The sequence below is a fragment of the Talpa europaea genome (assembly GCF_964194135.1).
Source record: "Talpa europaea genome assembly, chromosome: 12".
In the NCBI taxonomy this organism is placed as follows: domain Eukaryota; kingdom Metazoa; phylum Chordata; class Mammalia; order Eulipotyphla; family Talpidae; genus Talpa; species Talpa europaea.
This window is the reverse complement of record NC_140079.1, coordinates 23420158-23446513: the sequence shown is the minus strand read 5'-3', so window position 1 is coordinate 23446513 and position 26356 is coordinate 23420158. Positions and strand designations below refer to the sequence as shown.

General features: G+C 36.6%; 3 protein-coding genes across 3 annotated transcripts; all 3 read left to right on the top strand.

The window, feature by feature from the left end:
• Positions 1-721: 721 nt before the first annotated feature.
• On the top strand, positions 722-1657 carry OR10G6 (olfactory receptor family 10 subfamily G member 6; the record flags this gene model as incomplete). The annotated part of the gene is made up of 1 exon (XM_084250734.1): positions 722-1657. One exon carries the CDS (start codon positions 722-724, stop codon positions 1655-1657), a length of 936 nt encoding a protein of 311 aa, XP_084106860.1.
• Positions 1658-5157: 3500 nt separating this feature from the next.
• On the top strand, positions 5158-6126 carry LOC311181440 (olfactory receptor 10S1-like; the record flags this gene model as incomplete). The annotated part of the gene is made up of 1 exon (XM_084249912.1): positions 5158-6126. The coding sequence occupies one exon, from the start codon at positions 5158-5160 to the stop codon at positions 6124-6126; it is 969 nt and encodes a 322-aa protein (XP_084106038.1).
• An 11954-nt stretch (positions 6127-18080) lies between these two features.
• On the top strand, positions 18081-19049 carry LOC311182115 (olfactory receptor 10S1-like; the record flags this gene model as incomplete). The annotated part of the gene is made up of 1 exon (XM_084250715.1): positions 18081-19049. The coding sequence occupies one exon, from the start codon at positions 18081-18083 to the stop codon at positions 19047-19049; it is 969 nt and encodes a 322-aa protein (XP_084106841.1).
• Between the last annotated feature and the right edge of the window lie 7307 nt (positions 19050-26356).

The window sequence follows — 26356 nt, the reverse complement described above, 5'->3', positions numbered from 1 at the left end:
CCTTACTGAGTGTACAGGTGGATAGAAGGGTGGGTGGGTGGATGGATGGATGGATGGACAGATGGACACATTGATGGCACTGATTTAGAAGGAGAGAGGAAAGAAGGCATCCTAATGGAATTTTCATGGCATATCTATCTTTGAAGTAGAACAATTCCAAAGATTCTGAATATATGGTGTTTGATATATAATCTGAATTGTACCATATACTTTAAAGCTGCACAGATTTTTATTAAACACATTTACATTAAATAAAATTCCAATGCTAAGTTTCTTTTAAAAATAAATAATCTGTAACCTTATTCTCTAGCACATAGATCAGAGATCAAACTGAAGAAAATCAGAAGAGTCCATTTCTTCATAGACAGATTTAGATTTTGCATGGTAGTGTTTCTTCCAACATGAAAAGCTTCATGCATGGACTTTCCTTCACTCCTCTGAATTAAATATGCATAATCTGTTATATAGTTTTTAATATTGGAGAGAACCCTGGAACCAAGCAGAATCTCAGAAGCAGGACAGTGGGGTGGGGGATGGGGAAGTGTGAGGAGAAAGAATGATTAAGGACAAGAATTATAGCAACAGCAAGATCTCTCTGTCTGAGATCATTTTCTGTCCACATTTGGGAGTAACACAGAATATATGGGCATGCCTAGAGAATTTGAAGAGCATTGAGCATTTCTTTCTATTATCTCTTTGGGCAGATGTAAACAGCAAGGAAATGCAAAGCGGAAACCAGACTTCTGTATCCCATTTCATTTTGGTGGGTCTACACTACCCACCACAGTTGGGGGTACCACTCTTCCTGGCATTCCTTGCCATCTATGTTCTCACTGTTTCTGGCAATGGAATCATCATCCTCACTATCTTGGTGGATGTCCGACTCCACCGCCCCATGTACTGGTTCCTATGTCACCTCTCCTTCTTGGACATGACCATTTCCACTGCCATTGTTCCGAAGATGCTAGCTGGATTTCTCTTGGATAGTAGGATTATCTCCTTTGGGGGCTGTGTGATCCAACTTTTTTCTTTCCATTTCCTCGGCTGCACTGAATGCTTCCTTTACACACTCATGGCTTATGATCGTTTCTTGGCCATTTGTAAGCCCTTACACTATGCAACAATCATGACTCGTAGTGTCTGTAACTATCTGGCATTTGGCACCTGGATGGGAGGCACCATCCACTCACTTTTCCAGACAAGCTTCATATTCCGGCTGCCCTTCTGTGGTCCAAACAGGGTAGACTACTTCTTCTGCGACATACCTGCTATACTGCGTCTAGTCTGTGCTGACACTACCATCAATGAACTGGTAACCTTTGTGGACATTGGCTTCCTGGCGCTCACCTGCTTTGGGCTTATCCTCACTTCCTATGGCTACATAGTGGCTGCCATCCTGCGTATCCAGTCTGCTGATGGGCGCCGCAATGCCTTCTCCACCTGTGCCGCCCATCTCACTGTTGTCATTGTTTACTATGTACCCTGCACTTTCATTTACCTTCGACCTGGATCACAGGAACCCCTGGATGGGGTGGTAGCTGTCTTCTACACTGTCATCACTCCCTTGCTTAACCCCATTATCTACACACTCCGCAACAAAGAGATGAAAGCAGCATTATGGAGACTGGTAGGGCGTAAGGATATGCAACCTCAGTGACTGAACACATTTCAAACACGCAGTAGACACTAAAATTAAGGGCACTGGGATAGGATACCAGATAACTGGGGATATTTAAGATAGAAAGAGAAAGAATTCTAGCAAAGAGTAGATGAATGCTAGGTACAAAGGAGGGAACTCTGGAAAATTCCATATAATAATCTACTTTCAAATACATTTTTCATTTTTTCCTTCAACGCCAATGGAAAAAATATATTTGAACACACTACATCTGCCAAGGTACTGAGATTAAAGATCTACAAAGAACTCATACAATGCAACAACAACAACAAAAAAACAGATAACCCAATAAAAAATTTGAGTAGAAGAGCTAAATGGACACTTTTCATAGAAGACATACAAATGGTCGACAAGCACATGAAAAAATGCTCATCATCATTTATCATTAGGGAAATGCAGATAAAACCACAGCGAGATACCCCCTCACACCTGTAAGAATGGCTCATATCAAAAAGATCAGAAACAAGTTCTGACAGGGATATGGAGAAAAACAAATACTATTGGTGGGAATACAGTCTGGTCCAGTCCATATGGATTTTTCTCAAAATATTAAAAATAGATCTACCATGTGATCCAGAAATTCCACTCCTAAATATATACCCAAGGAATGCAAAAAAAAAAAAAAAACCTAATTCAAAATTATATACACACTCCTACATTCATTGTAGCACTATTTATAATAGCCAAGTTATGGAAACAATCTAAGTATCTAAAGATGGATGAGTAGATCAAGATGACACACACACACACACACACACACACAATGGAATACAACTCAATGATTTTTAAAAAAGATGAAATCTAGCCATTTGCAACAACATGGATAGAACTGGAGCTGTTTATGCTGAGCAAAGCATTGCTAAGCCAGAAGGACAAAGAAAAGTGCTGGATGGTATCACTTGTAGGTCAAATTTAGAGAAGCAAGAGAAAGGGTCATATTAAAAAAGAACCAATTAAAAATCATAGAAATCTGACTGTAGAATCAAAGCTACCAGAGGGGGAAAGAAAGGAGGGAGAGCAAAGAGGAGAGGAGGCATAATGGACTATGGTAAAGGACTATGGGTGCCTTGGTGGTGGGTGTGGTGTGACATACATTTGAAGCATGTAATCCTATCCCTCTAAATCATGTACAATATTGTAAACTAATGTTACATCAACAAATAAAATCAATAATAAATAAATTTGATGAATGTGGAATAAATTAAGCACTGTTGGGGGTTCACTGAGTGGGGCTCTTGTTTCTGAGATGGATTTCCATTCAGCAGTACACTGCAAGTTTATTAATGCATGTCAAGTTCATTAAGGAATGAGACAGGAAAAGTACATTTGCAGAGACACAAACAGGTAAAATGTGCATTTTAAAAGGCAAGTTGATTAAATAAAGAGAAAAAGAAAAAAAGGGGACATTTGCATAGATGCAAATGGGTAGTTCTTCAAGGGTAAGAAACTGCATTTTGCCAGAGCAAAAGGTATCCTTATATGGCCTTCTTAGATGCCATTTTTGTTTTTGTTGGAATTTCTCAGTTTGGAGTTAGGTTGGTTTTCTACACAGATGGTTAAACATCTCTCCCCCACCTCCAATTCCTGGCCTCAGGCAGATTCCATAGATGGTTTTAACAATGAAGTATATCATTCCTATCTTCACACAGACTCATCCAGGAGGCAGGCAGTCTAGGTGACAGGAGTCAAGGTGACTGGCTTCCCCAACAGTCTTATATTAGGTATAGAACACAATTAGGTCTTTAAGTTTCCAGTACTGGAGTTGGAAAAGTTAATGGTTGATCATGAGAAGGCACTATATAGGGAGTGCAATTCAGGGAATTAACAGTTAATCCTACTGGAGGAATACAATTCACTGGTTGGAGTTTTATTTTGCTTATTTCTAAATTTTCTACTCCATGCTTCTATTAGCACCATGATTCCTCTCTTTCAGCTAATATGTGGATGATCAGGAATATGAATTTAACTTTATGGACTACAAATAAACTTGGCTCATTAGTATTAATATTTTTACTGTTATATCCCAAATATTCATGGAAACTGAAAAACACAAAAGATATTTTTGCCTGTGTTTCTCTTAGGGAGATGCGACATAAATATATGGAACATTAAAGTAGACCAAAGGATACCTGCTTAGGAATTCATTCCTATTTATTATTATTAATAACCTAAGTTGCTGGAATGATTAAGTCAAGGTGGGATAAATTATTTATGAAGGGCTTATGGAGAAGTTAGTATTCAAATTTAACCATAGATAAGAGATTTGTGAAGGTAAAGATTAAAGGAATTCCATTCATGTTCAAAAACGGAATGCTGTGATAAGCTCAGAGAGAGGTTATGACAAATTGAGGAAGAGAAGTAGCAAAAAGCACTCCAGGTAAGGGAGTTTTTCCAACAAAAAAATAATTCGAAGAAGAAGAAAAAGAATTTGTGACAATAATGTAAACAGTTTACAGATAATTTTTAACACAGAGATACAACTTATGCCTTGGGCAGTTGGAAACATTAATTAAATAAGTAGATTTCAGAAGACTGACAAGGAAGCTGAATACAGAAACATTTGCTGTATTAGAAAATGAATGAGCCATGGAACAGAAAACACCATTGTAAAAATCTACATATAAAAATATTCAGAGGCAGGGTTAGGTAAAATCCATGGGAATTGAAGAGACGACAGAAATAATCAATTCAAAGAAATTTTTCACATAATTCAACATCAAATTAGATGTAGGAGGCAAAGAAAAGAAAAAGTAAAAGGGAAATCTCAAATTTCAATTCAAGCTCAACTATAAAGGCACAGGAAACATTTCCACAAGGACTGAAACCGAACTTTACTGGAAGAGCAAAATGTACTGAACAATTTATCCTGATAATTACTCAGTCAATTCTCCAAGGCTTCATTGTCATGCACCTGAGAGTTGGTTTGGGTGGTTGATATTCTAAGAACTCCCTCTTGGTAAAGAAAGGATGGGATTGCTGTATTCCTGACTGATGTAATAAAAAGTCCACAAACTAGATCAGGGTCCTCAAAAGACTGGATGAAACTCCCCAATGACCCACAGCAATAAGAACCTGACCGCCAATGTCTGCAGCACGGCAGAGTGAATTAAGAATACAGAGGCATCACCATTCTGAAAAATATGCAAAAAATATATACTCCAAGAGATTAAGATCCATCTTTAATTGTTATTATTTAGTGAGTACATTTCTCCAAATAATCCTTGCAATCCTTCATATATCCCACAAAGATGACAGATTCCATATTGCAAGATTCATTGCAACAAGGGGCTGCAAGAAAACCTTAGAACAGCCCACGTCAGTGAAACAAACCTAGATATATTTCTCTAGTTCAGAGGTCAAGACCATAAGGACCAGGGCAAATAGCGAATGGTAGTTCAGGAAAGTGGAATGGCTACTTTTTATATCAGCTAACGTCAGCTATATTGCAAAGCAGCTAACTAGTCAGTCTGTGTGAAAGCATGGCTTTGAAGACAGAGGACCCCAACCAGACAGAGGTGAGCTGCTTCTTCCTGGAGAGTCTGATGTACACAGCTGAACACCCGAGCCTCTTCTTCCTCCTCTTCTTCATCATCTACGCCATCTCGGTGACTGGGAATCTCCTCATTCTCATCACTGTGGGCTCTGACCCTCACCTGGCCTCCCCCATGTACCACTTTCTGGGACACCTCTCCTTTCTGGATGCATGTCTGTCTACAGTCACAGTGCCCAAGGTCATGGCAGGCCTTTTAGCTCTGGATGGGAAGGTGATCACCTTTGAGGGCTGTGTTGTACAGCTTTACTGCTTCCACTTCCTGGCCAGCACCGAGTGCTTCCTGTACACAGTCATGGCCTATGACCGCTACCTGGCTATCTGTCAACCCCTCCACTACCCAGTGGCCATGAACAGGCAGATGTGTGCAGCGCTGGCTGGGATCACTTGGGCCACAGGTGCCGTGCACTCTGCAATCCATACCTTCCTCACCTTCCGCCTGCGCTACTGTGGGCCTGACCACATTGCCTACTTCTTCTGTGACATCCCCCCTGTGTTGAAGCTGGCCTGTGCTGACACCACCATTAATGAGCTTGTCATGCTTGTCAACATTGGCGTTGTGGCTGCAGGTTGTCTCATCCTCATCATCATATCCTACATCTTCATCGTAGCAGCTGTGTTGCGGATCCGCAGCTCTGAGAGTCGCCAGCGGGCCTTCTCCACTTGCAGCTCCCACCTCACAGTGGTGCTCTTATACTACATGCCACCTGTCTGTATCTATCTGCAGCCTAGCTCCAGCGAGGTGGGCGCTGGGGCACCTGCTGTCTTCTATACTATAGTCACTCCCATGCTCAACCCTTTCATTTACACTCTGCGGAATAAGGAGGTGAAGCGCGCACTGCGAAGACTTCTGTCCAGAGGATCTCCAGAGTCTCCAGGGGGCAGTCCAACCTCCTAATCTTCTGGGTTGCTCAGAGCCAAGATCTATTGATAAGTCTTTTGTGCTAAGGTATGTGGAGTGCTATTCATAGCCTCATTTATTTTGGTAAGCAATCCTTTATTTTGTATGAAATAAATATAGAAGTGTATATAACACACTGAAGAATACTGATCACAAAAATATGTGCAGACAATAAATAAAGCTTTCATCACCTATTTTTAGAGAAGAAAGTACTTTTTTTAGGATGTAGGTAGATTTTTTTGTCCACCAGGAGGAAATGACCTACCCAAATTACATAGAAAATGTCTTAACCTATTCTCCTACTGAACAATGTATATAACTAAGTAATAGAAATAACATGGATTTTTAAGTACCTACAGTTATTCTAATCCTGATCACACCAATCATCAATCTTGTAGAAATTTTATAATATGTGGTGTTTCAGTGTCCTCTTTTAATAGTAATGATATGTAAAATATCAATTTTCTAGTATTTTATGAGGATTGATGAAATAATTATGCTAAATGTCTATTGTAAAATATATGTCCCATATTTTTCCAAGCAGACTCAAAGATAAGCTTCAAATTGTCTCTGAAGAATTATATACAATGTCTTTATTGTATATAGAGAAAGCAACTACCACAGACACACACACATTTCTAGAATCTGAGGTGACAGAAGATAATTCAAGATGTAGCTAAAGAAATTTGCTTATTAATGGGGAGTAAGGAGTCGGGAGGCAACTGTTCCAAAAAGTGAGTGAATGATGCTAAACTACTCTATGTATTGAAAAGGGCTTAAATGCCAGGTTAAAGAGATTTTATTTTACAGTTTTTATAGACTTATATAGAAGTCTACCTTCTTATTTCTACTCTTCTTCATTTACAGGAACACTTTTATCCTTAGAAGTTATGCATTTTTTAAAGTTAAGTCATGGGATAAAGGAAAAAAGAGAAGAAAGAGCCAAGTGGTAGGAAAAACAGTTATAGACTATTATAACATTATAGGCAACAGAGAAAACTTTATTTAACTTGGGAGGTAACATTGCAAGTGAAGAGGCATGTCACAGAATTAGGGGAAAAAATCAAGAGAAAAATGAAAATGACTGAAAGACTGTTAGAACTACAGTAATAACCATAATCATTGTTGATTCACACACGGGTAAAACTCTCTGTCAGTTGCTTTGTTTACGCAATTTTGCTTTAGAACTGAATTTTAGATGATGTATTTTTTATAGTATACACATAAGGGGACTACAAATGGGGAGGTAAAGTAATTCTTCTAAAGTAATAGAAGTCAGAATTTCAACTCAAATCTCAGAGACAACACACTTTAGTGAAATAATAAAATCTTAGAATCAAATCTAGCCCCATTCTTTGTGAAGTGCTAATGACATTAAAGATCTCAAAATCATTTAGGCCTTTAACAAGAGCATTTTCTTTGAAATAAAGATTCTCTAATTCTTGAAAATTGCCCAGTTCTCTATAAACAACAGGATCTGAACCTGGCATACCCAGAAGGGGAAAATACATCAAAAAATGAAAGGAAAAGAAATACAATAAAGACGAGAATACTTCCAAAAGTCAGAGGTAATTTCCCTTGTTCTAGTAGCTCAGAGTTATTAATATGCCTGTAGGAGGCCAGAAGTACCCAATACATTCATCATTCTGGTCTGAATAGGCTTTAAACATGGGTAGAGATAGACTACATGAAAAGCCAATTATAGAATGGGAGATAGTGCTAAACAAGCTATGGTCCAGTGGTACAGCATCCTCCATCTTGCCAAATGGCTGCTTTCTTGAAATGAACTAGAAGATTGCAGTCATGCCATTGCAGATCTACTCTTATTCCCTTCTACTCAACTTTAGCCTCAACTCTTCTCTATATTTCCACCAAGTGAGAATCCTTTCCTTGAAGATCTCCAATTCTGTCCTTAATCTTCATATCTGTCTCTGGTGGCAATGATTCTACATCACATTGGGGTTTTTGTGGCTCCTGATAATACTACTGATGTATATTCTTCCTTATATTGCTATTGAATGTTTTGTGTGAAAAACTAGATTGGAAGAAATTAGGAGAAACCTCTTACACCTCTATTTCTTCCAAATAAAAGCTTACTGAGTAATACCTGATTAACATGTATTCAAAATCTAGAGATACAACATGGTGCATATACATTTTTCACCAGAAAGTTTTCAAGTCAAAAAATTTGGTTCTTATTCAGTAAGGGAAGGAGGAAAATTGTTAATCCCCATTGTTTTAGCCTTTTAGATATTTCTTTTAAAAAAAAAATTATTTATTTATTTATTTATTTATTTATTTATACAAGCACTGGGTACAGTCAGAAGCCCGGGAGGGTGAGAGAATTCACCAGAGCCAGAGTGGGGAGCAGAGCAGGCAGAAGGACTGAAGCACACTGCTGAGGGGAGCAGCGGGCAGGAGAGGTCTGCGCGCCATGTGGAACCCTCCTCCTATGGCCGGGGAGCAGCCGGGGATCAAACAGGCACCTCAGAGGCCGCAGGCAGCTTTGCAACCCAGCGCTCAACCGCTGCGCCACCGGGGAGGCCCTGTTTTAGCCTTTTAGATATTTCTATCTTCAGGTTTATTTTTAAATTTTAGGTGTCAGATATTAAAGAACTAGTTTTACCATTCTTTAAAGGAAGGATGAAGGAGAATTAATTAAAAGTCATAGCACTTTTCACTCTTTACTTTTCACTCTTATAAATAACTGATATGAGAAGCTGAGAATGCTTTAATGCCTACAGTTTGGGATCATTAAAATTTTAATAGGTTATATTTCGGTATACAATAACTGCCATATTTGAAGCACATAATTTAATATGATTTAACATAAGCTTATGCCATTGATATATGCATTCTTTAACTGTCACTATTATGAAGACAATAAACATATTTATTGTCCAAAAAAGTTTCCTAAGGCCATTTCATAATACCTTCTTCTCTCACATCTCCCTACATCTTCAGCGGACCACTGATCTTTCTGACACTAGATGTAATTATGCATTTTCTACAATTGGTTATAAATGAAATCGTACCATGTATACTCTTTTTTATCTGACTTGTTTCATTCAGCATAATTATTTTGAGTTTCAGTCATGTTATTTTCTGTATCACCTGTCCATTCACTGTATTGTTGAGTAGTATATTTATTATACAGACAGGGCACAACTCATTTATCCATTCACAAGTTGTTGATGAATATTTTGGATATTTTAAATATTTGACCATTGAAAAGAAAGTTGTTATGAACATTTATACTTAAATAGATGTATGGAGATATTTTTAATTCTCAAAATCATGTCTTATGATGAGCAGAAGATCCAATATGGATCAAGTCTAATTTACCCATTCTTTTATTTCTTGAACCATACTTTTGGTTCATATCTAAGAAATACTTGCCTAACCTAAGGTATCAGAGGTGTTATAATTTTAGATTTTAAATGTAAATTTATAATCCACTTTAAATTAAATTTTATATGTGATGCATGGAATAAATCAAACTTTTTCTTTCTGTTTTTCTGGTTTTCTTGTTTTGCATGTGGACAACCAATTATCTCAAAGACATGTCTTGAAAAAATATATTCTTTCTTAAACTGCTTTTGTACATTTGAAAAAAATTGACTGTGCATGAATAGGTTAACTTATGTGCATCGTATTTCCTTATATCTTGATTCCAATATCACATTGTCTCAATTATTGCAGATCTATCCTAAAATCTTAAAAGTCAGGTATAAGCACTCTATTTATTGTTCATATTCAAAGTTGTTAAGGGTATTCTAGTTGCTCTGTATTTCCATACAAATTCTAGAAACATATTGTTAATTTGTACAACAAAGTCTGCTGGGATTTTGTTTGGGATTGTGTTGAATGTATGATCTGTATGGGGAGAATTGGCAACTAGACAATATTGAGTCCTCTAATTCATGAATACAGTATATATCTTCATTCTATAGGTCTTCTTTAATTTGTCTCAGCTAAGCTTTTTATATTTTCATGCACAATCCTTGAAAATATTTTGAAACATTTTTCTCTAAATATTTCACATTTCTGATACATTTTGAAGTTCTTTCTGATGTCACTCTGTCATTGTTTATTGCTGCTATATAAAAATGAATTTTGTATAGTGACCTTGTATAATAAAAACTCATTAAACTCACATTATATCTAATCATTTTTTTAATATTCTGTATGATTTTCTGTATGGACAATCCTACTATCTGCAAATAATGACAATTTTACTTTTTCTTTTTCCATATGAATATCCTATATTTCATTTTCTTGCATTTTTGCATTGGCTGAAACCTTCAGTAAATGTTGATTAGAAGTAGGACTTGCTAATATTTGCCTTGTTCTTGACCTTAGAGAAGAGCATTTAAGCACTCAAGACTAGATATTATGTCAGCTGTAGGGTTTTCATAGCTGATCTTCATCAGTTTAAAGAAATTCCATCTATGCCTAATTTATTGGAAGTTTTAATCAGGATTGAATGTTGGATATCACCCGAGGCTTTTGTTGTATCTACTGAAATGATATTATATTTTCCAAATCTCTCTCTTTTTTTAAAGATTTATTTATTTATGCATACAAGAACTGGAGTAGAGATGTGGGGGATGAGAGAAGTGGGGGATGAGAGGATTCACCAGAGACAGAGTGGGGAACAGAACAGGCAGACTGACTTTAATACACTGCTGAAGGGAGCAGCGGGCAAATCAGGAGAGGTCTGCTGCACCATGTAGGTCCTTCCCTGGCAAGGGATAAAACTTGTGCTGTAGTGGCTGCCGATAGCTTCATACTGCTGTGTCTTAACCCCTTGCACCACCAGGGAGGCCCTTCAAATCTCTTGATATGGTGAATTACTATGTTCATTTTCAGTGTTAAACAAATATGCACTTCTGGAACATATAACAATAGTTAATTACACATCATTCTTTTAGATATTTCTAGATAGGATATGTTAAAATTTTAAGTTTTTAAAAAATATGTTCTTGCAGGATACTGGTTAGCACATGTCAATTATTGCAATCTTTACTGTCCGCTTTGGGTATGAAATATTGGCCCCAATAAGCCTATAAATATTTGATAAGAATCACCATGTGTTTGTTTCATGCACTTACTACCACTTTTACATCTGTTATAAACTCTGAAAGACTGTCATTATTTTTTGCTCTGATTAGTTCCTTATCATTAAGAGAGAAAATTATATGAAAATCACTTTATATTTACAATCTTCTTAAAATTTCAACTATCCTTTATTCCTTTGGTAGATTCTGTGTCCATCTAGTATATTCATTTTTGCTGTAATTCCTATAGCAATTCTTATATTGAAAGTATGTTGGTAAATTCCTTTACTTTTATCTTTCTGGAAAAGTCTTAATTTCACACAATTTTGTAATTTTTTTCAATAAATGCATATTCATAAGCATTTGTAGAAAAATAGTACAAAGTAATACTACTAAGGACTGAATGTTTGTGTACCCCCAAAATTCAAATATCTAGGCCCAGATCCTACCAATACGAAGGTATTTGGAGAAGGGGTCTTTGGTGGATAATTAGGTCATGAGACTGGAGTTCTTCTGACTGGATTAGTGCTCTTATAAAAAAGAGACATACAAAAAATCCTTGTTTCTACTCCCTGACCTGTGATTCCCATCTGAAAAACAGGATCATGACCAAGATTGACATTGCTAGCACTCTAATCTTAGCCTCCAAATCGGAGAAAGATAAATTTCTATTGTCTAACCACCCCATCTATAGTATGTGGTTGTAACAGTCTCAAATAACCTTGGCAGAAACCATATACTCTTTGCCAAGTTCATTCTAATGGCGACAACGTGCAAAATCTAAGAATAGTATCACAACCAGGGAATGATATAGTTAAATAGGAGGTCCTGGTCCTCCCACAACCACAGAAACATCTATTTAACAACTCTCCATAGATTAAAACACCTTTATAAAAGGTCTATAGTACAGTAGAGTGTTTTCAACACCCCAGTGGAATACAATATCCAAACACAAAATAGATACTTAAAAGGGCAAGAAGAATTATTTCTCTTTAAACACATCACTGCTCCTCAACGTTTCCATGACTCAATGCAGAGAGAAATCCCTTAGGCCTATACTTTCCCCTAGGGGGAAGAAACAGCAAAATAAGTATCTGGCTTCCTCAGACTTTCAAGATGCTGCTTAAGAAGCTCCACATCACCTCATCCAGAACACTTACTGAACCAACACAGCTGGATCATCTTGAAAAAAGCAAAAACTCATAGTATTCAGACAGTAAACTCCATAAGCATACCCAAAGACACCTCCAACTACCTAAGCATGCCCCGAGAGTGAGAGTTGTATGAAGCCAACTCTGCAGATCATGTAAATCTCAGCAGCCAACATGGATCTCAGCAACTGGCTTGACTCTGAAGTATTAAGAGAAAGTCTAAACCATTCTTAACTCTAGTATAAAAGTTAAAAGACAAAATATTAGGAATAATCTTGTTATACCAATCTGTTGCTTAATGAACACCAAAAAATGTAAATTCATACATCAATAACAAAGTGTGTGGAAGGTGTAAAAAAGCAGGTTTTTGTACACACTCAAAGCTAAGATGTTATCAGTTGAAAAGTAGATTGTTTAAAATTTTTTCAAGTCTAACAGTAATCACAAATAAAATACTCAAAGACAAAGCATGCAGGGAAAAAAGAAAGAAATCAATATCAAAATGCCATCAAATTGAAAAAGTAAGAAAAGAGGAAGAAAGGCATGCAAGAATAACAGACAGAAAGCAATGAACAAAATGGGAAGAATAACAACAATGGATAGCATTAGACCTTCGATAAGAAAACTGACCTCAGTAGCACCATACACAAATGGGCCTAACAGAAATACATACACTATTCCATTCAACAGTAGCAAAACTTTCAGATTTTCTAAATGGCACATGAAACTTAGCCAAGGTCACAAAATAAGACCTCACAAATTTAAACATATTTAAATCATCCCAAGGAGGGGGAATGAATAAACATTGGATCATAGAAGAAATCATAAAGGAAATTAGAAAATACCTGGAGACAAATGAGAACAAAAACATTATATAATGAAGTTTTTTGGAAGCAGAAAGAAATACTTAAGAGAAAAGCTTATAGAAAACATCTCTATTTTTAAATAACATTTCAAGTAAACAAATAATATCCTAAGTAATTGGCTAACAAAAAGAGTACACTAAGGTCAATACTAGCCAAAAGATGGCTATAATAAAGATTAGAGCAGAAAAATGAAAACACTAGAAGTAACAGAAAAAAATCTACAAAATTACAAGATGATTTTTTGCAAAAATTAAAATTGACAACTCTCTAGACTGAGGGGGAAAAAGGAAAAAAATCAATAAAATAAATCCTAAATTAAAGAAGGGTCTACAGTGTGTAGCACAACACACAGAAACAAAAATAGGACTCCCACCAACAACAAAAAATGTAAGGAACAGAATATCTCACAAGTTAATTCACCCAAACATTTATGGGTGCCTTTGTGGTATATATAGTATGGAAACATACATCTGAAGGGTGTGATGCCACACCTCTAAATCATATATAATGCTGTAAAGATATGGTGCCTTTATAAAAGAGAGAGAGAAAAACAAAACAGAGAGAGAGAGAGAGAGGAAGAAAGGTTAAGATGGAAGTAGGAAAGAAGGAAGATTGTTCTTGCATACATACAAAGCCAGAAAAAAGAAAATAATGAAGGAAGAGCAAATATTAAAAAAAAGCTTAAAAAATGAAATAAAGATCAATATAACTGAAATATCACATCAAGAATGATAAAGGGTCGGGCCTCCCCGGTGGCGCAGCGGTTGAGTGCTGGGTTGCGAAGCAGCCCGCAGCCTCTGCAGCGCCGGTTCGATCCCCGGCTGCTCCCCGGCCACCGAAGGAGGGTCCCACATGGCGCGCAGACCTCTCCTGCCGCCCTCTGCTCCCCTCAGCAGTGTACTTCGGTCCTTCTGCCTGCTCTGCTCCCCGCTCTGGCTCTGGTGAATTCTCCCACCCTCCCGCGCTTCTGACTGTACTCAGTGCATGTATAAACAAAACAAACAAACAAATTAAATAAATAAATAAAGCATGCCTCTAAAAAAAAAAAAAAAAAAAAAAAAATTAAAAAAAAAAAAAAGAATGATAAAGGGTCTAAAAGTTTCACACATATTTGTTAAATAACTGCATCATTCATACCATGTATAGTGAGACAAAGGGGAGAAAGAAGGTAATTAGGGAAATGCAGACTGCTGGTAGAATTAGAGATCTTCAGGTCTCTTGGAGAAAAGAACATAAAATGTTCTATTAATGAAGGATAAATATTTTTTGCATAAAATCTTCCCAATGAAGATATAACATATCCTATTACCCATCTTTTCTGTCCTGAAGTCCCAAAAGGCAACACTCCATGCAACTCCCCTTGTTGCTAATTGCTCTAAAAAGTTATCTGTTTCCTGTTTTTAGGAACAGGGATCAGAAGGAAATCTCGGTTTACCATGCTCCCTTATGATTAATGTGAAGAGATTAGAGACCAGAGAGAAAGGTAAGTCTTACTATATTCATGTTCTTTTGGGAAACAAAGATATCTCCCAAAGCTAATGTCCCAACAGCAATCAAACAGATGACTCTCATTTCTGCAAACTCAATAGTCTTTCAAAAGAAGTTTATTAGATTAATGAATGGCAAATTTTATATTCACCAAAGTTTATATACCCATATATATCATAATATTCCAGACATACTTCCATGAAAAATCTTACAACCTTACCATATCTGGATTTATTGCCAAGCAATTTTTCTACTTTAGATTCTTATAAGATCCAAAAATCAGCTGGAGAATGATGAAATGAACTAGTTTCCCCATTTTTCATGGAAAGGATGAATGACTAATTCTCCTCTTCCTTGTAGGAGTTTTTTTTTTTTTTTGCATAGTGATTCATATAATTAAGTTAATCCCTATTTTATAAATCATTTGCATTGCTATTTTAATTTCCTTCAACTATCTGCATCACATTACACATTCCTTACCAGAATTTGGCATTAGTGACTAAAACAATTTTTATCTAGAACACCCTTTTCTTCAATGTCTTACACAGGGCAACATGGACAACTTTGTTCCTCAAACTGTAGATGAATGGGTTCAGCATTGGCCCCATAACAGTATAAAAAACTGAGGATACTTTTTCTTGATTCACAGAACTAGTAGTAGAAGGTTTAAGATACATGAATGCTGCTGATCCCAAGAATAGAGAAACTGCAATTATGTGGGAGCTACAGGTGCCAAAGGCTTTGAACCTGCCCTGTGTAGAATGCATGCGGAGGATGGTGGAGATGAACAAAGTATAAGAAATGAAGATTGTAACACTGGGCACTGTTACATTGATTATCACAGCAATGAAAATTACCAGTTCATTGATATAAGTGCTCGTGCAGGAGAGCTGTAACAGAGGAGGTGCGTCACACATGAAATGATCAATGATCATCACAGAAGGTGAGTCTCAAAATGCACAGAGTGTAGGCAATGGCACCTGCAGACCCCATCATGTATGCACCCATCATCAGCATGAGACACACCTTACTGGACATGGTGTAGGCCAGAGGTGTGGGAGGGTGGGTAAGAGGATTCACCAGAGACAGTGGGGAGCAGAACAGGTGTATTGACTAAAATATACTTCTGAGGGGAGCAGCGCCTATCTCCTACAATTTTACGAAACCTATTTATTACCGCCTAAATTTTTTTCTGTTGAGTCATTCTTTCATAAAGGATAAATTTTATAAGTATCACATTCTTGGTGAGCAGGTTACCTTTTGTTTTTAGCAGAGTGAATATATCAATCCATGTATCAATTCACTCCTCCTGATTGGTGATTTTTAGCTTTATGAACCTGGAGATCCATATCCCCTCAACAATTTATGTTCTCATATAAACATTCTGTGCTTTTCTCTCTCCCCTCTATCACTTGCTTCTATTTCTGCAACTCTCATAATATATGTATTGGTTAATCCTAAATTTGTAATACAACTCAGTGATCAGAGATTAATTTTGTTTGTTTCTAATTTTTCTGCTCTAAGTTTCCAAGGCACCACAATTTCTCTCTTTCAGTTAATATGTAGTTGACCAGGGATATAAATTTAACTTTATGGAATACCAATAAACTTGGCTCCCTGCTATTTGTATTGCTATACCCCAAAATATTCATGGAAACTAAAGAATGCAAAAGATATTTTTGCCTGTGTTCCTCTTTAGAAGACATGACATATGTACATGGTACATTAAAGTAGAGCAAGAAAGTACATGCTTAGGACTTCATTACTATTTTTGATTAATAATACCCTAAGTTGCAGGTATGAATAAATCAGAGTGAAGTAAATTATTTATGGAGGGTTAATAGAGGGATTAATGTTCAAATTGAAGCACAGATAAGAGATATCTGAAGGTAAAGATTAAAGGAATTCCATTCACGCTCAAAAATGGAATGCTGTGATGAGCTCAGAGAAAGGATGGCAAATGAGGAAGAGGTGTGGCAAAAAAAGAAAAAAATCCCAGGTAACGGAGTTTCTCAGAAGAAAATGAATTTGAAGAAGATAAAAAAGATTTTGTGACAATTGGGGCCTCCTGGTGGCACAAGGGATGAAGTATTAGCACTATGAAGCTATCTGTAGCCACTCAGCACAAGTTTGATACCTGGCCAGGGAGGTGACCCACATGGTGCAGCAGACCTCTCCTGTCTCGCCCACTGCTCCCCTCAGCAGTATATTTCAGTAGACCTGCATGTTCCGCTCCCCACTCTGTCTCTGGTAAATCCTCTCATCCCCCACATCTCTGGCCTTCACCCGAGATCTTATATGCATAAATAAATCTTTGAAAAAAGAATTTGTGACAACAATGAAAGCAGTTTACAGATAATTTTCAATACAGAGATACAATTTATGTCTTGGGCAGCAGGGAACAGTAAGAGAGAGAGATTAATTAAAAACATAGATTTCAGAAAATGGACAAAGAAGCTAAATACAGAAACATTTGCTGTATTAGAAAAGGAGTAAGACCTGGGACAGAAGACACCATTTGAAAACATAGGTATAAAAATAATCAGAGGCAGAGTTATGTAAAATCCATGGGGACTGAAAATATAACAGAAACAATCCATTCAAAGAAACTTTTCATATAATGCAATATCTAATTAGATTTAAGAGGCTAAGTATAGAGAGTAAAGGGGAACTCCAATTTCAATACAAGCTCAACAATAAAAGCCTAGGCAAACATTTCCCCAGGGACTGAATCATCACTTTACGGGAAGTGCAAAATGTACTGAACAATTTATCCTAATAATTACTCAATTAATTCTCTAAGGCTTCATTGTCATGCACTTGAGAGTTGGTTTGGGTGGTTGATATTCCAAAGAACTCCCTCTTGGTAAAGAAAGGATGGGATTGCTGTATTCCTGACTGATGTAATAGTCGACAAACTAGATCAGGGTCCTCAGAAGACTGGATGCAAATCCCCAAAGACCCACAGCAATAAGAACCTCCCTGACCATATCTGCAGCATGACAGAATAAATGAAGAATACAGAGGTATCACCATTCTGGGAAAAAAGGCAAAAATTATATACTCCAAGAGATTAAGATCCATATTCACATTGTTATTACTTAGTGAGTACATTTCTCCAAATAATCCTTGCAATCCTTCATATGTCCCACAAAGATGACAGATTCCATATTGCAAGATTCATTGCAACAAGGGGCTGCAAGAAAACCTAGAACAGCCCACGTCAGTGAAACAAACCTAGATATATTTCTCTAGTTCAGAGGTCAAGACCATAAGGACCAGGGCAAATAGCTGATGGTAGTTCAGGAAAGTGGAATGGCTACTTTTTATATCAGCTAACGTCAGCTATATTGCAACGCAGCTAACTAGTCAGTCTGTGTGAAAGCATGGCTTTGAAGGCAGAGGACCCCAACCAGACAGAGGTGAGCTACTTCTTCCTGGAGAGCCTGATGTACACAGCTGAACACCCGAGCCTCTTCTTCCTCCTCTTCTTCATCATCTACGCCATCACGGTGACTGGGAATCTCCTCATTCTCATCACTGTGGGCTCTGACCCTCACCTGGCCTCCCCCATGTACCACTTTCTGGGACACCTCTCCTTTCTGGATGCATGTCTGTCTACAGTCACAGTGCCTAAGGTCATGGCAGGCCTTTTAGCTCTGGATGGGAAGGTGATCACCTTTGAGGGCTGTGTTGTACAGCTTTACTGCTTCCACTTCCTGGCCAGCACCGAGTGCTTCCTGTACACAGTCATGGCCTATGACCGCTACCTGGCTATCTGTCAACCCCTCCACTACCCTGTGGCCATGAACAAGCAGATGTGTGCAGCGCTGGCTGGGATCACTTGGGCCACAGGTGCCGTGCACTCTGCAATCCATACCTTCCTCACCTTCCGCCTGCGCTACTGTGGGCCTGACCACATTGCCTACTTCTTCTGTGATATCCCCCCTGTGCTGAAGCTGGCCTGTGCTGACACCACCATTAATGAGCTTGTCATGCTTGTCAACATTGGAGTGGTGGGCGCAAGTTGTCTGACCCTCATCATCATATCCTACATCTTCATCATAGCAGCTGTGTTGCGGATCCGCAGCTCTGAGAGTCGCCAGCGGGCCTTCTCCACTTGCAGCTCCCACCTCACAGTGGTGCTCTTATACTACATGCCACCTGTCTGTATCTATCTGCAGCCTAGCTCCAGCGAGGTGGGCGCTGGGGCACCTGCTGTCTTCTATACTATAGTCACTCCCATGCTCAACCCTTTCATTTACACTCTGCGGAATAAGGAGGTGAAGCGCGCACTGCGAAGACTTCTGTCCAGAGGATCTCCAGAGTCTCCAGGGGGCAGCCCACCCCCGTAACCTGCTGGGTTGCTCAGAGCCAAGATCTACTGACAAGTCTTTTGTGCTAAGGTATGTGGAGTGCTATTCATAGTCTCATTTATTTTCCAATCCTTTATTTTGTATGAAATAAATAAGTGTATATAACACACTGAAGAATACTGAAAACAAAAATATAAGTTACAGACTATAAATAAAGCTTTGCATCACCCAGTTTAAGAGAAGAAACTACCTTTTTAAGGATGTAAGTGGATTTTTTGTCTACCAGGAGGAAAATGACCTACCCAAGATTACTTAGAAAATGTCTTAGTCTATTTTCCTACTGAACAATGTGTTTAACTAAATGATAGAAATAACATGGATTAGCTATTCTAATCCTGATCACACCAATCATGAATCTTGCAGAAATTTTATAATACATGGTGTTTCAGTGTCCTCTTTTAATAGTAATGATATGAAAAATATCTATTTTCTAGTATTTTATGAGGACTAATGAAATAATTATGCTAAATGTCTATTGTAAAATATATGTTCTCATTTTTTTTCCAAGTGGACTAAGAAATCCAAAAAAACTTACTATAGAAGACAAGCTTCAAATTGTCTCTGAAGAATTTGATGGCTTTATTGTATATAGAGAAAGCCACTATCTCACACACACACACACATACACACATTGTTAGACTCTTGGTGACAAAGATCATTCAAAGTTCTTGTTAAGCAGTTTTACATATAAAACTGTACACAGTGGCTGCTGTGTACAAAAAATGAGTAACTCCAACTCTATGGATTGAAAGGGAATTTCATTGCCAAGTTAAAGAGTTGAGATTATACAAATCTAAAGTTTACCTCTTTATTTCTCCTCTCCTTCATCTATAGGAACATTTTACCCTTAGAAATCACATCTTTTTTTAAGTTAAATCATGAAATAAATGCTATAAGGAAGAGTGAGAAGAAAAGAGTCAAGTGGTAGAATAACTACTTATAGTTATTATAACATCACAGACATGAGAGAAAATATTACCAAACTTGGTTGGTAACACTAGAGGTGGAGAGGCATTTTACAGAATTATAGCAGAGGTGTTTTAAAGAAGAAAAAATGAATAAGATAAGGGAAACTGACTGAAAGATTGTTGGAACTACAATACTAACCATAATTACTTTAATTCAAAAATGATTAATTTTTTAATCACACAATACTAATCATAATCATTTTAATTCAAAAAAGATTTTAATTCAAAATGATGTGCAAGATTCTCTGCCAGTTGCATTATCTATGTAATTTCTCCTTAGAACTATATTTTAAGATGATGTATTATTTACATTATACACATAAAGGAACTAAGACTGAGGAGATACAGTAATTCTTCCAAAGTCATGGACAGCTGAACTCAGAATTTCAACTTAAATCTCAGAGACCACACACTTCAATTAAACAATGAAATCTTAGAGAAAATCAAATCCAAATCCAGCCCTCATTATTTGTGAAATTCCAAAGACATTAGAGATCTCAAAATTATTAGGCCTTTAATGAGCGTGTCTTCTTTGAGATAAGGATTCTCTGAATTTTAAATTGCCTAGTTCTTGTAAATGCAGGATCTGAACCTGGCATACCTAGAAAGGGAAAATGCATTTTAAAAAAGAAAGAGAAAGAAATGCAGTGAAGATGCAGGATACTTCTAAAAATCAGAGCTAGTCTCCCTTGTTCTAGTAGCTCAGAGTTATTAATATATCAGGAATAGTCCAGAAGTAGCAGAACTATTCATTATCCTGGTCTGAATATGCTTCAAGCGTGGGTAGAGGCAGACCATATGAAGAGCCAATTATAGAATGGGAGATAGTACTAAACAAGCTATGGTCCAGTTGTACAGCATCCTCCATCTTGCCAAATGACTTTACTTGAACTGAAATAGAAGACTGTAATCATGCCATTGCAATTCTACTCATATTCCCTTCTTTTCACTTTAGCCTTAACTCTTCTATATCTCTCCACTCAGTGAGAATACTTTCCTCTCTCCAACTCTGTTCTTTCATCTTAATATCTCTTCTGGCAGCATGAATTCTCCATGATATTGGGCTGTTTTTGTTTTTTTGTTTGTTTGTTTGTTTAGGTAGTTCCCGATAATGGTACTGATATATATCTTACCTTAAAGTTGTTACTGAATGTTTCATGTGAAAAGCTATACGGGAAGAAATTTAACAGCAGAAACCACCTACACTTCTCCGTATTCCAAATAAATACTTCGTAAAACTTTTGTTTAACCTGTATTCAAGTTCTAGAGATAAAAGAAGATACATACACATTTTTCACAGGAAAGTTTTTAAGTCAGAAAGTTTAGTTTTTATCAATATCCAGTAGGAGGAGAAAAATTGTTAATCTCCTTTTAAATTGTTCTCTCCTTTTAAATATTTCTATCTTCGGGTTTGATTTTTAAATTTTAGGTGTCCGACGTGAACAAAATAGTTTTACCATTCTCTAAAGGAAGGATGAAGTAGAATTAATTAAAAGTCATAGATTCCCTTTAATTTTCACTCTTATAAGTAATTGTTATGTGAAGGTAAGAATGCATTACTGTCTGAAGTGTGGAATCATTAAATTTTTAACAGATTGTATTTGACATACACAATTGAACATATTTGAATCACATGATTTGATATGTTTTGACTTAAGTATTCACATTTAAACTCTCACCATAATGAAGACAATGAACATATTTATTGTTCCAATAAGTTTTTCCAAGGCCACTTTATAACACCTCCCTCCCACTTCTTATCTCCCTACATCCTCAGGCAACCATTGATTTTCTTTCTGACACTGTATGTAAATTGGCATTTTCTACAATTGGTTATAAATGAGATCATACAGTGTATACTCTTTTCTGACTTTTTTCACTCAGCATAATTCTTTTAAGATTCAGTTACGCTATTTTCTGTATCATTTGTCCATTCTTTTTAATGTTGAGGAGTTTATTATATAGACAGGGCACAACTTATTTATCCATTTGTATGTTATTGAATATTTTGGCTATTTTAAATATTTGGTCATTGAAAAGAGAGTTGTTATGAACATCGCTGGTTAAACAGATGTATGGGATATTTTTAATTCTAAAAAGCATGTCTTGTGAAGAGCAGAAGATCTAATAATGATCACGTCTAATCAACCCATTTTTTTCTGCCTTAAATCATACTTTTGGTTTATATATTAGACACTTGCCTAACCCAAGGTATCAGAAATCTTGTCCTGTATGCTTTCAAAGTCATTATAATTTTAGGTTTTAAATGTAGGTTTATAATCCACTTAAGGGCCACCCTGGTGGCACAACGGGTTGAGTTTAGTGCTGTGAAGCTGTCCATGGCCTCTGCAGCACCGGTTCAATTTCCAGCTGGCTGGGGAGAAACCCACATGGCACAGCAGACCTCTCCTGTTCTTGTATAAATAAATAAAAATCTTTTTTAAAAAAAGAACTTTAAATTTTTTTTTAATCCACTTAAGTTAAATTTTATATGCGGTGCACGGAATAAATCAAACTTTTACTTTCCTTTTGTGTGTGTGGACATCCAGTCGTCTCAGAGACATTTGTTGAAACAGTTATTCTTTCTAAAACTTCCTTTGCATGTTTGAAAAATTAGCTATAACTGGGGCAACTTACACACATTATATCTCATTATTTCTGGATGCCAATATTATTGTCTCAGTCATTGCAGGTCAATAATAAAGTCTTAAAGTCAGATATACATACTCTATCTTTACCATTCATATTCAGAGTCCTTTAGGGTATTCTAGTTGCTCTATATTTCCATTCAAATCTGGAAACATTATTAATTTGTACAACAAAATCTGCTGGGATTTTCTTTGGGATTATGTTGAATGTATGATAAAAATGGGGAGAATTGGCAACTAGATAATATTAAGTCCTCTAATTTATGAATACAGTGTGTATCTTCATTTATTTAGGTCTTCTTTAATTAGTATTAGCAAAGCTATATAGATTTTATTGTACAGTCCTTGAAAGTATTTTGAAACCGTTTTCTCTAAATATTTCATATTTCTGTTACATTTTTAACTTCTTTCTATGTCACTCTGTTAGTGTTTGTTGCTACTATATAGAAATGAATTTTGTATAGTGACCTAGTATAATAGAAATGTGTTAAACTGGCATTAGTTTTAGTAGTTTTTTTTTAATATTCCACATGATTCTCTACATGGACAAGCTTATCATCTGCAAATAGACAATTTTTCTTTTTACTTTTCCATATGAGAGTCCCTTATTTCATTTTCTTGCCTTATTGAATTGGCTAAAATCTTCAACAAAATGTTGAATATAAGTAGGACATGCTAATAACTTTGCCTTGTTCTTGACCATCACTGGGACCTGACTATACTAGCACCTAATCTTAGCCTCCAACATGTGAAAGATAAATTTCTTTTGTCTAACAACCCCGTCTGTGGTATTTGGTTGCAGCAGTCTCAACTGACTCTGGCAAATACCATACACTCTTTGCCTAGTTCACATGAATGGCAAAGTCTTACAACACTATTGAATAATGTAACAGCAGGGGATGACATAAGCAAGAAGGCGGAATAGGAGGTCCTGGTCTCTGTACACCCACAAAAACATCAATTAAACAACTCTCCATAATTGAAAACACCTTTAAGAGGGGCTGTTAGTTGATTTGAGTGTTTTCAACACTCCAGCGAAACACAATAGCCAAACACAAAGTAGCCATTTAAAAGAGCAAGAATTCCTCTTTACACATGTCACCTCTCCTCTAAGTTGCCACAACTCAGTGTGGACAGAAATCTCTTAGGCCTATAATTTCCCAAAGGGGAAAGAAACAGCAAAATAAGTATCTGGCTTCCCCAGATGTTCAAGATGCTGCCCAAGGCTCCATCTCACCTCACCAGGACACTCAGAGAACCAACACAGCTGGTCATCTGGATAGAAGCAAAAACTCATAGCATTCAGACAGTAAACTACATCACCTACCCATGGATACCACCAACTAACCTATGCATGCCCCAGAGCCAGGGCCATATGGATCTCAGCATGGATCTCAACATGGACCTCAGCAACTAGCTTGACTCTGCAGGATTAAGAGAAGGCATAAATGTTTATTAACTCTAGTAAAAAAGTTAAAAGATAAAAATATTAAGAGTAATTTTAATTAAATAATTATTTTAATAAATACATACGAACAAATATAAATTCTTACCTCAATAATATAAAGTGTATGGAAGGTATAAAAATGCAGACTTTTTAAAAAAAGATTTATTTATTTATTTATTTATACAAGAACCGGGGTACAGGCCAGATATGCGGGAGGGTGAGAGAATTCACCAGAGACAGAGCAGGGAACAGAACAGGCAGACTGATGAAATACACTGCTGAGGAGCAGCCTGCAAGACAGGAGAGGTCTGTTGCACCATGAGGGACCCTCGCAGGCCGGGATGGAACAGGCGCTGTAGAGACTGCGGACAGTTTCACAGCGCAGCACTCAACCGCCTGCACCACCAGGGGAGGCCCAAAAATGCAGACTTTTTGTACACATTCAAAGCCAAGTTGTTATTAATCCAAAATTGACGGCTGAAGATGTTTTTCATGTAAGCCTAACAGGAACCACAATTAAAATACCCAAAGAAGATGTATGCAAGAAAAAGAGAGGAATTAAAGCAAATCATTACAATACAAAGGAAGAAGCAAAAGAGGAAGAAAGGTATGCAAGAACAACAGACAGAAAACAATGAACAAAGTGGGAAGAATAAATATAATGGGTAGAATATCCAGATTTTCAGTAATAGACTTGAATAGCATCATAGACAAAATGGGCCTACAAGATATACACAGACTATTCCATCCAACAGTAGCAAAATATTCAATTTTTCTAAAGAGCACATAAAACACATGGTAGGTCACAAAATAAGATTTAACAAATTTAAGCATATTTAAATCATCCAAAAGAGTGGTGGGTATGCTAAGGATACTACAACAGGAGGAAATTCTATACTTACAAAATTCTAATAACAATATAAACCAATGGTTCTATTGGCACAATGGATCTCTCCTGCCGCACCCACTGCTCCCCTCAGTAGTGTATTTTGTCAGTCTGCCTGTTCTGTTCCCCATTCTGGCTCTGGTGAATTCTCTCAATCTCCCACGCTGCTGACTATACCCAGTGCTTGTACAAATAAATAAATAAATCTTTAAAAATAAATAAATAAATTTTTAATTTTGATTTTAAATAAATAAATAAATCATCCCAAGCACTTTTTCCTATTACAATGAAATGAAACTAAATATCAATAACCAAAGCAAGATAGTAAATTTCATAAACACATAGGGATTAAACAAAATGTTGAACAAACACTGGATGAAAGAAGAAATCATAAAGGAAATTAGAAAAGTCTGAAGACAAATGAAAACAAAAACAACATACATAACAAAACTTACAGGATGCATAAAAGTGATACTAAGAGAGAAGCTTATAGCGAGCATCTATATTTTGAAAGAATGTATTAAATAAACAAATTAACTTAAATCTCAAGGATGAGGTAAAAAAAAGAAAAAACTAAGGTCAAAAGAAGTATGCAATGAAGATTAAAACAGAAAAGGGAAAACGCTAGAATAAGAAAAAAATCTGCAAAACTCTGAGGCAATTTTTTTCAAAATTGAAATTGATAATCCTTTAGACTTACTAAAGGGGAAAAAGAAAAAATCAATACAATAAAATAAAAAATTAAAGCGTCTACAGCATATATTGCATGCACGCACACACACACACACAAACAAATCTCCCACCACCACCAAAATAAAAAACAGTTCAAGAACAGAAGACCTCACAAATGAATTCACCCAAACATTTTTAGGTGCCTTGGTGTTGTGTGTGGTGTGGAAACATACATCTGAAGGGTGTGATGCTATACCTCTCGATATATAAAATGCTCTAAAGCAATGGTGCCTTAATGAGAAAGACAGGTAGGACAGGAGAGATGGTAAGAAGGAAGGGGAAGGGGGGAAGGAAGAAGATTCCAATTATGAACATACAAAGAAGACAGAAAAAAAATAATAAAGAAGAGTAAAAATCAAAAACATTAAAAAATGTAATATAGATCAATGAAATTGAAATTTCAATAAAAAGATTGACAAAGGAGAAAGACAGTTAACACAAATTACCAATATGAAATGGGGGTGTGGGAAATAGTGAATATCTCTACAAACAAAAAGACAGTAGGGGATAGTAAAATTTCACATACATTTGCTGATTAAATAACAACATCATTAATACCATGTATCCTAAGACAAAAGGGAGAATGAAAGTACTTGAAGGCAAAT